This window comes from Hippocampus guttulatus, chromosome 14 (assembly GCF_054856545.1).
Source record: "Hippocampus guttulatus isolate MCC_2025c chromosome 14, RoL_Hgut_1.0, whole genome shotgun sequence".
NCBI lineage: Eukaryota > Metazoa > Chordata > Actinopteri > Syngnathiformes > Syngnathidae > Hippocampus > Hippocampus guttulatus.
Window position 1 is genome coordinate 8143218 of NC_141274.1, and position 13332 is coordinate 8156549.

General features: G+C 49.0%; 1 protein-coding gene across 6 annotated transcripts; it reads left to right on the forward strand.

The window, feature by feature from the left end:
* Window positions 1-667: 667 nt before the first annotated feature.
* LOC147194823 (choline transporter-like protein 5-A) lies at window positions 668-13170 on the forward strand. Of its 6 annotated transcripts, XM_086128714.1 has the most exons (22): window positions 670-976; window positions 2403-2451; window positions 2715-2788; window positions 3499-3583; window positions 4285-4369; window positions 5351-5479; window positions 6006-6066; window positions 6187-6310; window positions 6719-6802; window positions 7549-7661; window positions 7776-7907; window positions 8233-8332; window positions 8417-8509; window positions 9089-9176; window positions 9496-9764; window positions 10454-10548; window positions 10635-10738; window positions 10821-10894; window positions 11217-11287; window positions 11383-11471; window positions 11558-11642; window positions 11755-13170. In XM_086128714.1, the coding sequence occupies exons 1-22, from the start codon at window positions 898-900 to the stop codon at window positions 11850-11852; spliced, it is 2181 nt and encodes a 726-aa protein (XP_085984840.1). In that variant the 5' UTR covers window positions 670-897; the 3' UTR covers window positions 11853-13170. The 6 variants fall into 6 exon arrangements, with proteins under 6 accessions (XP_085984838.1, XP_085984837.1, XP_085984839.1 ...); XM_086128712.1 differs by having other exon boundaries at window positions 668-976; window positions 7549-7907; XM_086128713.1 differs by lacking the exon at window positions 2403-2451 and having other exon boundaries at window positions 669-976; window positions 2715-2784.
* Window positions 13171-13332: the final 162 nt, after the last annotated feature.

Consider the following 13332-nt stretch of genomic DNA (forward strand, 5'->3'; position numbering starts at 1 on the left):
GGAAAGTCGATCCCAGTTTCCCAAATGGTCCACAGTCGCCTCATCTTGTCCTGGGTGGTGCGCTGCTGCCATCTGCTGGCGTTTTCCTATAAGACATTTGAAATCATCGATTTGGGATTTTTGCCTTCCGACACCGCCACGGTAGAATACAAATCAAGTTGTCGTGACGTGAGGTCCTTAATTGGCGGCCTTGTCAAAATTGCCAGAAAATCCGATGCCCGCTAAATTGAGGCTAAGCCACACAAGTGCCAGCTTGACCCCTCTTCCTCCCATTTTGCCCTCCTTTATTTCTTCCCGGTACTCCGGATAGTTGCGGGGCTCGTCTCATGTCTCTCACATTGCTACGTTTCTCGCTCCTCAGGACACCGAATGCGACCCGGAAGCATTTTGACGCCGCCATCGTATTGTAAGTTGAGGGGTTCGTTGTTTTTCAGTGGATGGCTCTTCTTTACGAATGACAAACGGAGCGATGGAATCCTTTAATGCAGTTTATTAAAAGTATTAAGGAGCGTCTCATAGGTGGTCCCGGCCAGGTGATGGGCACTTCTTTGAAACAGAATGTCCGTCTGGCATTCATGCAAAAGAACTCAAATCTTTGTCTGATCATTCCACAGAATTTTGTCTCATGGCTTCAATTGCCTTTGGCCACTGCGGGTGGTCGGCCGGGTTGTTTGGACTTTTTTTTTTTTTTACTTCAATATGTGGGACCAGCAATCGGGCATTGGGTATTGAAATGTTTTGAAGGTATTGAAATGCTTTGAATTGACTGATTTGAATGATGAGAGGCAAGCGTGACAAAGTATGCGGTAGTTTGAGAGAGAGAGAAAGAGAGAGAGGGGGGGGGGGTGAGCGTAAACTCAGCGATCCATCCGCTCTTCTGGCTGTTAAGCGGCAAGCATGGCGCGGCAGCGGCACGCCTCCAGCAGCTCGGCCGCTGTCCAGGCCACGACAGTCAATGACGCTGAGCACTTCTATGGTGAGTAAGGGAGCAACAATATTCTCTGGAAGGGACAAAGCCGCATTTCATTCAACGTGCCATAATATCAACAAGTCCCAATCTGAAATACTCGGTTGAAGGCTCATTATTGATTGATTTGTTGTTGTTGTTGTTGTCGTCGTGGTTGCAAAGCTCATTGAATGAATGACTGCCTAGGGAGACTTGAGCCATTTTCTCCCGCTCCTGTATGAAGCTGTCTTGTGGCTCGTGGGACACCCTCGCGGCTGTCCCACGTCCCAATGGCAGCCGTGCCGCTTCGCTGACAAAACGTTTAATTTGCGCATTTTCTCCGCGAGGCCAACGAAAGCGGACATGCGGATAAAAGCAGCTTGGAAAAGGGATGGCGGAAGACTGGAAGAAGGTGACGGCGCTTGATTGGACTTCAACGCTGCCCGCTGAGTTTGTTTCCTGTTGGCCTACGTATGAGAACCTGCAGCGCTTTCTTTTTCGGGTTTCAAATTCAACAAGCCCACCGCCACACCTACTTCGGTGGTAGCAAATTGACTCGCTACGCTAACTAGCGCTCGACTTTTTTATTCGCGGTAACTTGACGACTTGAGGCTGAGGAATCCTTATGGTTTTCTTTCTTTTGGATGACGGCAAGATGGGAATCAAAGGTGGAAAATCAAATGTGGCTCCACGAAGGACAGCTGGCCCAGGGTGTGCTGCTTCCTTCATTTTGACCCCTGTCATTCGTCATTTCCCGCCTGGTATCCTCCACTCTCCAAAAGCGTCCCCATCCACAGTAGCGAATTGTCTGACTCCCAGCAACGGGGTTGCTCCTGGAACCACTTGCTCCTATTTTAGTCGTCACTCGGATTAAGATGAGCCCAAGAGTGCATTACGCTCGGGTAATGCTATGGGATTACCTGAGCTCGGCCTATTTCACCAAGGCGCTGACGCTTTTACTTGGTCGTTGTTGTTGCGTCGCTCTTCCTCATCCTGGTACTTTACAGTCAAACCTGGACATTGAAAGTGCTCGATAAATACAGTTGAGTTGAGTTCTTGCCGACGTCAGACTGGTGGTTGCGTAGGCTGTAGTCAACCCCCCCACCACCACCACTACCCCCCCAGGTTGACTTGGGGACCAGCCCGCCTTCTACCGCAATTGACTTAGATAGTATCGTATCAGATAGTCGAGAAAAGTAGATAGTAGTCTTGTTATGTTTCTAAAAACATGCTTTGCGTACAATAACAACAACAATTCTCGTCGGGAAAATGCAACCCCCCCCCCCGAGTGCTCGTCGTTGCTTCTTAGCGGCGCAACCGCGCAGAGCTGCCACGGCACGTTGCCTTTCCGCCGGCTCCGAATCATTTCCTTTTGTCAAGCGTCCCTTTTCCACCGGTCTCGCTGCGCAGATGATTCCGTTTGCGATTGAGGTTTTTATCTTTTTCATGTGCTCAGGTGAGCCGCGCCCGTTCGATCCTTTCTTCAGGGGTCCCGTCCATCGAAGGTCAGCCACTTCTTCGTACTCGTGATCAAGGCCGCTCAGCGCCACATGACGGGATTCAGCCTCGCGTTGAGCGTTTTCATGTTCATCAAGTCGCTGTATTGTACGGTGTCGCGTTGCGCTGTATTTTAGATCTTGGGCCTCGATGGCCTATACGACGCGGGAGAGACTTTTCGTTGAACGCTACGACCCGTATTGCCTGTTTAACGTCCGAATTTTGCAGAAAGAAAAACAGACGGCAGACTCCTTTTCTCCTGTCTCAACAGAAGCTGCACCGATGTGTTCTGCTGTTGGATCTTTCTCCTTGCCGTTCTTTCATACGGTGCCCTTGGAATAGTGGGTGAGATTCTCTTCGGCACAAGCGCCTTTCTTAGACTGTATGGCATCACCCTCCGTTGCATTTTTGAGGACCTGAACGCGGATGGACGAAAACTACCCAAACTTTGCCTGCCTGGCGATAAGCTCCATCATTTTCAGTTGGCATACGCGGTGGTTTTAACAACTGGCTCTGTAGCACCCCCTATAGAGCTCCTTCCACTTAAGAGAGAGGGGCGGGGGGGGGGGCGGGGCCTATTAAAGGCATTGAGGGGGGCAAATATTCTGAATACCCTCCTAGAGACGGTACTTACATTGAGTCCATTGAGTGTTCAGTGTCCAGTCGAGTGTTACTTAAGGAGCTGGCGTGGCCTCTCGCGACCTCTGGAGGTCAGGGGAGTTTGGAGCTTGTGCTTGGGACTTCTCCTCCTCCTCCTCCCTGAGGTGGGAGAGCCCAATCCGCCCCGTGATTGCACACAAATGCGAACATTTCACATGTATGGATGGGCGAATCACCGCAGCAAGAAAGCTTGCAAGCCTCGCGCGTAATTCAAGCCTGAATGGGAGAATTGTCACCCTTGTTGCATATCGAGCGCTCACGCGCTAAGTCGATGAAATCTCGAGATCGATGTGTACGTTGGGAATGTAGCAAACGGAAAACTCCGAAAATGTTTCATACTCGCTCGCATTACTCATCATTTCATTTGGGGTGAAATCTTTGCTCTCTTTTTCCAGCCCGGTTCCACGGTGACCCCAGGAAGGTGCTCCTTCCAACAAACAGTTACGGCGAGTTTTGTGGTCAGAAGGGAACCTCCAATGCGTGAGTCATTCATATCTCATTACTTCCGATGCATCTTTGCACACGGACGCCTTGACAATATCTCAGCAATGGTCAATAACAACTGAGTAAAAAAAAAAAAAAAAACAGAACGGCGGGTCGCTGTTTGGCGCTCCGAGATCTTAGAGGTGGGAAGAGGAGGGGGTGGGGGGTAACCCCCACAGACAGACTCTAACCATTCATTGGGAGCAATGGCTTGAGCCCAAGAGGGAGAACAACACCTCGGCACACGTGGCGCGCTTTTCAAAGCCACTGAAACAAATGTCGAGACTTGGCATGGAGTGAATGGGGACGACGGAAGGGGGAGGGGGGGCAAATGCCACCCAAAACACAAGCGAAAAAGTTAAAAATGAGGCATAGTTGAATAAATAGGTAGAAGAGAAAGTCACTTGAAAGAGGAAAACACCAGCGACGACAATAAACACACCACCTTAGGCGGAAACACTTCAGGATTGGACGCGGAAGCCGACCAGATGGGCAGGAAAGTCCGCTCGTCTGAACTGAGAGGAGATACGACGACAAAACAAGACAAGAATGCGCCACAAAACGGACATGAGGCAAAATAAATGGCATTTCGTGGGCATGCCAAAGGCAAGACTTCATCAAGTGACATTGGAGTGCCTTGGTGAACTCAAGCTAACAATGCCGAGTTGATGATGATGATGACGATGTGGTTTTTGCAGGAAGAAGCCCATTCTCTTCTATTTCAACATCTTGAAATGTGCCAACCCTTCTCTTCTCATCAACCTGCGGTGCCCAACAACTCAGGTAAGAACGGCAAAACAGGATTCGTTGAAAAGTGCCTCTGTTTCAATGATGGACGACGACGGCGTATGCTGTTCACCGCGCCAAAATCCACCGCCTTCCTGTTGCTGTTTATTTATTGACTGATTGATTTGTTTTTGCTCGTGTCAGATCCACAGAACAATAGCAACACAGTTTGGCCAACCGCATTCTATTGACTTTTCAACTCTTTTTTTTCTTTTTCTTTTTCTTTTATTCTTAGTTGTACAGTTCAAAATGTACACACACACACGCACACGTAATTAATACCGTATTGGCCTGAATATAAGACGGCCCTGATTATAAGACGACCCCCCCTTTTTCAAGAATCAAGTTTGAAAAAAATACTTTTTGAACACCAAATTAATTTTTATACAAAAAATAATTACAGTACATCTGAAACAAATGTTTACAACAATATATTTGTGAGAAAAAGCATGTCATTTTGCCTCATTCAAATCTAAATATCTGGACATTTAAATATGTAAACTAAAGTGCAATCACATTCATAAATGAATGTCTTCTGGTTTTTGAAATGTAAATTACATCATAACTTCTCCTCAGCTGCCGGTTAACGTGGCCGATCTTGGACCCACTTTTCTCCAGATTGTCGCTACGTTTCTCCATTTTCTGTTATCTCTTTTATTATTTTCTTCTCTTTTCTTTCTTACCGCTATTTTTTATTTTTCTTCGTGCTACTACTATTTTTATTCTTCGTGGCAGGGGTTCACTTTGGCCTGGGGAGTCAAGTTCAACATTCACTTCAATGATATCTGGCGCCATCTAGCGTCGTGAATGGGTATAATGTCTTGACCCCGAATATAAGACGACCCCCACTTTTTCAGTCTTATGTCAATGCAAAAAACACCATCTTATATTCGGGGCAGTACGGTATTTGTGTATGTGTGTGTGTGTGTGTGTTTAGCCCAGTGACTTGATGATTCCCCAACCGTCTTGTGCTTTCAGATGTGCGTGTCACGGTGCCCAGACAAATTTGCCACTTATACCGAGATGCAACGGGAGCACAAAGCGGGCAACGGTTCCTGGCAGTATTACAGCCAGTTCTGCAAACCTGGTTTTAATAACCCTGACAAGGTACCGGTCCCAATCGACATCGCATCCAAGTCCATCCGTATCTTGGCTTGGTTTGATATTGAGCAGCGCTAGTTTTGTCCGCCAAAGCAGGATCCGCTTTCAATACGGATTCCTTTGCCAAATGTCTTGACAAATCAAGTCCAATTTCCACACCTCCAAGCACGCTCAAGAAGGTCCATCCTTATGGCCATTGTCCAAACCGCTTTATCCGGGGTTGCGCCGCAGGAAGCCGTCTTCGGGCAGCAACCTCGAGCGGTTGCCGGCCCGCGGCATCAACCGTTGGCGCTCACACTCGCACCCCGGGACAATTTGGAGTGTTTTGGAAATGTGGGAGGAAACCCGAGTAGCCGCTCGGGAACATCTTCAATTCATCGCGTGTTGATTTGAATTTGAATCCCCAACGCACTGCGTGGCAGCATTTGTAGCTAATGCTAATTTCCAAAGCCCGCCACGTCCCGTTTTTGAACTCTGAACGCGTTTCTTTGGTCTTTGCTTCACGTTTCTTTTGTTTGGCTTCTTGTTGCAGCCGCTATCGGAGGTTCTGCGAGACGAGGATTGTCCCTCGGTGATTGTGCCAAGTAGACCATGTAAGAATGACTCTTGTTGTTGTCACCTTATTCACAATCAATGAGGTTTTCGGAACACCATATCACATGAATAAATTGTGTGTGTGTGTGTGTGTGTGTGTGCGCGCGCGTTGCGGTCAGTTCTCCAACGATGTCTACCAGATGTGATCGCTCGTAACGGGACGGCGACGGTGGCCAATAAGACGAGGTTCCAAGATGCTCTTGAAACGGCGCGCAGTGTCACCGAGCTCCAAGATGCCGCCGAGTACGCTGTATTTTCCACGCAGCAGAGTTTGCAGCGTGTTTCAAAGCAATAAGCCCATGCTGTTTTTGTTTCTTATCCAATCCAGTCGCTTAACGCTGAACGTCTTTTTTTTTCTTAACAGTTCTATTAGCTTGTTTATGCATTTATGCCTTTTACAAGAAACAAAGCTATCACAGTGGCAACAGTATTTTTCCAAATTTGTAGCCGCAGCCGTTTTGTGGCTAATAATGTAGCGGTTTAAAAGAAACCACAAACCAAAAATTCGACAATGACGAGCTGGCAGAGTTTGTGTTCAGAGTTGCGGTTGACGCTGATGCCCCTTCTTTTTGCGAGGAGGCTCCGCAGCTTCTCACTCGGGTTGAGGTGGCGAGGGATTCCTTACTGATGGATGCCCGCTCCCTTTTGCAGAGGCATCAGAGGACTCGCGGAGCCTCGGCAGCTGGCCTTGAAGATCGTGGAAGACTACGCCAAGTCTTGGCCGTGGATTGTTGGGTAACTCGCGTGCTCGGAATTTGCAGCCACTGCACGTATGTCCTGGGAATTCCTTGACCGTCGTCCCGCTTTTGAGCCCCGCTCACGTCACCGTATCTCGTGACGGTGACGTGTCACCCGTGATGGCGGACGGCATTTGGAGCTCTGAGTTTGGGGTGGTCTGAGAGCTCACTCGTTCAGAGCGGAAGGCTTGCGGTGCAAGTTGAAGTCCGACTTTCACGGATGTAGCAACGGAGCCGACGCCTCGCCGAGTCACTCGGAATTCGCAACATCGTCCGGCAGTGATATTGCGTCATTTGGGGAAAAGCTCTCCCGCAGCAGGATATCCGAAGGGAGACGCGACGGGCTTCTTTGCGTCGTCACCTTCTACCGCGTTTAGCGGTCGCTGGCCTCCTCGTGTTCCGAACCCGCAAAAGAAATCCGGGCCACGTCATTCGCGGCACACTGAGCAGCGCACGCAGCCCCCCCCCCCCCCCCCAGCTTCAAACGAAAACCATCAAGGAAGCTGGCTGCCGAATTTTGGTTGGAAACGAGGTCGTTGCATCTCAGCTGTCGTCATTGTCAACATTGCGAGTGACCCCGCATCGGCGTCGTTTCCTCAAAGATGGCAACGGGCCCGTTGTCGGTCCAGATTGCGTACATGTCGTGGGAACTGACAAGTTGGCAATGACGACTTGGCTGAGCGTTTCCGAATCGTTTCAGATGCTGATGTCTTTCATTGCCGCCCCCCCCCCCCCCCCCCCTAGAGGTCTAGCGGTGTCCTTGTTGTTTAGTCTGGCCTTTATCGTACTGCTGAGATTCACAGCCGGGCTGATGTTGTGGGCGACCGTCATCACTGTCACGCTCCTCCTGGCACATGGTACGTTTCGCCCGCCCGCCTTTTCCGTCCGTGCGCGCATCCGTCGCCCGATTCGCTACAATCGGTGTTCATATTGTGAGCTGGGAGTGGCATTGACCGAGCCTTCCGATGTAGGTCTGTGGCACTGCTCGGTGGCCCTCGCCGCACTGGGACACAATCGAGGTTCTGACGTCTCCATTGCGCAAGTTGGACTGCAGACGGATCTCAGAGTCTATCTGCAGCTCAGAGAAACTTGGATCATTTTATGTACGTAAGTCGCGCTTCGCTTCTTCCGCCTTCCGTCATTTTTGGACAAATGATAAATGAGGGGCGTTTTCCGGAGAACTTTCTGGACCTTTGAAGCGGGCGCTTTTATGGGGGCGGGACTGCACGGGCGTCGTCTTTCATGGCTCGTGCTTTTGGGGGGGGGGGGGGGGATCCCGCCATCCGTGTCATGGGTCCTGAAACGATGCTGGTCTCGGGATTCATCTCAATCCTGACACGCGGGCAACTCTATGAGCAAACAATTCATCTCAGACATCAACGAGCACGCATGTCAAGGTCGCGTTTGTTCTCGCTTTGCCTTTCCCAGTGGTGGCGCTCGGAGTGACAGAGGTTTCCATCTTGTTGATCCTTGTCATCATGAGGAGGAGGGTCAAGTTGGCCATTGCCCTGCTCAGAGAGGCCAGCAAGTATGTCCATCTGAATGGGGAGGGGGGCTACGCAGCGCCGCGATTCCTGCCTGCTATCATTTATTTGCTTTGACTCTTTTGCAGAGCCGTCGGCCACGTCATGTCAACCCTCTTTTACCCGCTCGTAACGTTTCTTTTGCTGACTCTTTGTATTTCCTACTGGGCGGTGACTGCTGTGTATCCTTTGAGAAACGGTCCAAGATGGCAAAAAAGAGCTTGGCGTTAAATTTGCCCCAACCGTCCAAACACATCATGTTCATTTGCCCGAAGACGGCTGGGAGAGGCTCCGGCATGCTCGTGAGGAGAAGCGGATTCAAAAGTGGACGGACGGATGGACGAACGGACATTTTTATCTTTGCACTATTGACCTCAAATTGGACAGACGATTCAAGTTCGCAGTCCCCAAATTCCAGTCGAGCGGCCCCAAAAAGGAGGTCGTATCACGTCCGAACGCAAAGCAGCGAAACTCACGCTTTCCTCAGCCTGCGAGCTAGCGTATGTGTCGGTAACGGACCGGCTGGCGTCCGAGGAATATACGAGGCATTTTTCACTGCGTTTTGAGCCGAGGGGGGTTCCGTCCCAATTCATGACAATCGGCGTCGAGGGGTTCGGAGATCGTCAGCAATGCAGACTTGTTTGAGCATCGAGCGATTCTCTCAGTCATTCTCCCGCTCTCATACGTGCTTTGCCTTTGCGGTCAACGCGGCTCGTTTGCCACTCAATTGATCTTTCTCTTTCACTGACGCTGCAAACCAGTTACTTGGCATCCTCGGGTGACGCCGTCTATAAGGTGGTGTGCCCTGATGGAAGCTGTCCGCATTCCAACAGCACTTGCAACCCGCAGGTAAGAGCATCTCGTTTTCAGTTGCAAGTTCAGAGATTCTTTGAAACCATTTCTGTTGTCAAGAGACGGTATGAAATATAGGTTCATTTCTTTTTTTTGTATTACCTGAGAATGTTCGAGGTCGGTTCGATCCAAATAGATTCATTTTACAAGGTGAACGTGTGAAAGGGGCCACATCAAAAGAGCCTTTTTTTTTTTTCAAAAGTTTGGAATAGCACGAAAAAAATAGCGTCAGGCCCTTAGAGAAACCACAACACTAAAACGTGCAGTTTTTTCCCCCTTTGCAGTAACCGCTTTCTTCCGTTCCCTCACGCGGCAGACTTTCAACGGAAGCGACATCTCCAAAGAAAAGGCGTGCGCCGGTTCTCTGTGCCTGTTTGCATTTTACGGCGGCGAGACAGCCTACCACCGTTACATCTTCCCGCTCCAGATGTCCAACTTGCTGATTTTTCTATGGCTGGTCAACTTCGGCTCGGCCCTGGAACAATGCACGCTCGCCGGGACGTTTTCCAGCTACTACTGGGCCAAGAGGAAGCCCGAGGACATCCCTCCTTGCCCGCTCTTGTCGTCCTTCGGCAGGGCACTCAGGTCGGACAAATAAGCGAGATTGGGACACCCTTGTAAGAAATGGCCCGGCGACTCACGGCGATCAAGTGGAGGCCAAAAAGGCAATGAGCAATGTGCTGAGATTCTCTTTGCTCAGCGCATCTCTTCGCTTGCTCTCTTTGTTAATGCTTTGAGAAGTCGCGCTTCTGGTTGGGTGACGTACATTCATTTAGCCCGGGGGTCGGCAACACGCGGCTCCAGAGCCGCATGCGGCTCTGGGGCGACATCTAGTGGCTACCTGGAGCTTTATTTAAAAAATGATTGAAAATGGAAAAAGATTTTGATAGTAGGCTAATATAGCTCAAATAGATATAGATACATGTTGCAGCTCCGAAAAAGGAGAGCTGTGGTGTTGATTTTTTAAAACGTACACTTTATTTATGCTTTTAACAGTCTCAACAAACGCAGACACGTCTGCGTCCGACTCCGTGCCTTCTCTCTTCTCGTTCGATTCGAGAGCCGTTCAAAGACAGCCTCAGAAAATGTACTGTATGTGTGTGTGTGTATATATATATATATATATATGTATGGAGAGAGGGAGAGATGGTTTGAACTTCACCCCCCCCCCGCCCCCCCCCAATTTTGTTGTCACCACTCCTCGAACCAGTGTCCAACTGTGTCATGGGAACTGGAACGAAAAGTAACTTTTGTCCACCTGGGACTGTCTGCAGGTATCACACGGGCTCTTTGGCCTTTGGGGCTTTCGTTCTCTCGGTTGCCCGTCTTTTTCGGATGACGCTGAAATACTTGGAGAAGAAACTGAAAGGTTGACACCATTCCACACGGTGCTACTGTAGCGAGTGTAGGCTTTCTTCCGTTCGCAGCCGACTTTTTACGTTTGCGTCCCGGTAGGGGTTGACGGCGGCCCTTGCAGGTTTATCCTGTGCTGCCTCACATGCTGTTTCTGGTGTTTGGAAAAATTCATTCGCTACCTGAACCAAAACGCTTACATCATGGTGAGTTTCATCGAGTGCGATGTGATGCGGCTCTGAGTAAGGCTGTGATTGCAGACAATATTGATGATATGTTTTCCATTAGGTTGCAATCGATGGCAAGAACTTCTTGAGGTCGGCTCAAGAGGCATTCTTCCTTCTCATGAGGAACGTGGTCAGGTCAGGCTCGCTTCGGCCCAATCGTTCGGTGCCGTGAAAAAGCCTTTGCCCTCTTCTCACATTCTCATGATGAACGTTACTTTTGTCATTATTATGATGATGATTCTTGCATAGTTTCCTTATATTTAAAATCATCAAACAGAAAGATTGGATCAAAATGACCCACGTAAACTTAAAATGAGCATTTTTATATATATACAGTATACTGTGTATCTATATATATATATATATATATATATATAATTTGTTTGTGCTGCAGTTGCACGACAACGGTGCCATCCATTTTTATTGACATCCTTTTTTTTGAATCTGTGTTCTCCAGGGTTGCAGTTGTGGACAGAGTGACTGATTTTCTGTTGTTTTTGGGAAAGGTAATGATAGCAGGAGGAGTCGGTAAGTCGTGAGTTTTTTATTTATATTTTTTAATGGTCCATGTGGAGAATCACACAAATGGCCATTTCCCCCCCCCCCCGCCATCGATGTTTCAGGTGTGTTAACGTTGCTTTCGCTCACCAAGAAGATTGCTCTTTTCCAGGAGGAAGTCCCCCATCTCCACTACTATGAGGTTCCTCTCATGGTAATTCCCAGCAGCCATTTCTACCCGCAAACCGTAGCTTTTGGTCAACAGTAGGTGAGCATTTCTTTGTTTTTTTTCTTTCTCAGACAACCGTGCTGGGCGCCTACCTGATCGCTGATGGTTTCTTCGGTGTTTACGCCATGTGCGTCAACACGTTTTTCCTCTGCTTCTGTGAGTACGGCACCTCTGCGTGAAAATATTCCCCCACCCGCTCTCCGTCGCCTTCCATGTCTGTATGGCGACCCGTTGCCTCTCCCCATTTTCCTTTCCGTGAGCAAATTAGGTGACGACTTGGAGCGAAACGACGGGAGCCCAGAAAAACCTTACCTCATGTCACCGGAGTTGCACAGGATTCTGGGGAAAGCCTCGCGCTCACGTTGAAGCCAATCCTTGCGGCGGGAACTGCGGAAGGAAGAAGAGACTTTTCCAGGGCGGGCCGTGCAGTTTCATGACTTGATGTATCGCGATGGGCCGGATTGGACAAACGACACGGGAACCATTTGTCGGATTCTCTTCACGCTTCTGGCTCGGAGGCAGTCGCAAGCAGAAGGACCTTGGAATCGTCACTTCTGTTCAACTCGAAATGAATTACGTTGACTGCCTTTTGGAAGCGGCTTTCATCTCGTCCAAAGTCTGGAATAATGCGAACGTGAAGGTGCGATTCCCCCCCCCCCCGTTTGCTCAGCCACGAAATGCTTGGTTCCCTTGTCAAAGATGCTCTTCGAATGTTTCTTGAAGCCCGGTCGTCATTGTTTCAATCCTCCACTCGGCGAGGTCGTCGTATAGCAATGCGCGAGGCACTTCCTCTTGCATCGACGAGGCCACGTTGGAGGTGCGTCGGGCATGACCGCGCCGTCGGAAGAAGTCAATCTTAAGCAATGCGGACACAGTTTCAGTCCTTTTTGAATGTCGTATATTTGTAATTGCGAAAGGAAACTTTGGCTGCTTGATTATATCTTCAAGGGCCTAATAAATAGGCAATGTGACCGCGGTCTCGAAAACATGATTTTTTATTTTTAAGGCTCAATAGTTTTACGTGATGAATTGGACTTTGTACTCAATAAGACTAATGACTCATCTCGTTGGAGTTAGACTGGACGCTGACTTTTAACGGCCCTTTTGACGTCGGTCAGTCAGTCAGCGGTCAGTCGCAGGGCACTTGCAGAGAGCCGTCGACAGCCACGGCCGCACCTTCACTGAGTGGGAACCCATCCCACGCTGCTCGCTCTCAAATCAGGCGAGTGGACCACTACACCATCGGCGACGCCTGCACACGTCACTAAATGTCAAATTGAGTCATCCAAATGAGTCACAGTAGCGATGCTCTTTGTTCAGAAAAGCCACAAGTGTCACTTAGAAATTTCAGGATCCGCTTAGTATCGATGCATAACAACCACGCTGCTGCTCCGACGACAACTATTCCAGTCATGACAATATCACATAAGAAAACACTGCGATTGGCTGGCAATCGGTACAGGGTGTCCCCCGCCTACTGCCTGAAGACAGCTGGGAGAGGCTCCGGCACACCCCGAAGATCAGATAATGGATGGATGGACATAAGAAAACAAACAAAAAAATACATCGAGGTTTGCTGCTTGTATGGTATGAGGAGTAATCCTAGATGAAAAGTGACATACTCGATGTTGTTTTTGTTGTCCCTCTGTTTCCTAAATAAAATATTCTGTAAGATGCACCGCAATGAACGGATGTCATTTTCAATCTGATGATTGTATGTTTATTGGTACAGGGATATAGAAGCACTCGAGTATTTCCTGTATGTAATGTTACTGTGATGATCAATGTGGAAGTAAACCGTCATCAGGTAAAGAAAAACGACATACGTAGTTTTTTGGGGCTGATC

What these genes read in the sequence shown, in the direction of transcription:
- LOC147194823 (XM_086128711.1), top strand. Translation starts at nt 776, where the DNA reads ATGATGAGAGGCAAGCGTGACAAAGTATGCGGTAGTTTGAGAGAGAGA. An exon ending in TCCTTCGGCAGGGCACTCAG is followed by an intron (nt 9,765 to 10,453) that starts GTCGGACAAATA and finishes GACTGTCTGCAG; the next exon opens with GTATCACACGGGCTCTTTGG. An exon ending in ACCAAAACGCTTACATCATG is followed by an intron (nt 10,739 to 10,820) that starts GTGAGTTTCATC and finishes GTTTTCCATTAG; the next exon opens with GTTGCAATCGATGGCAAGAA.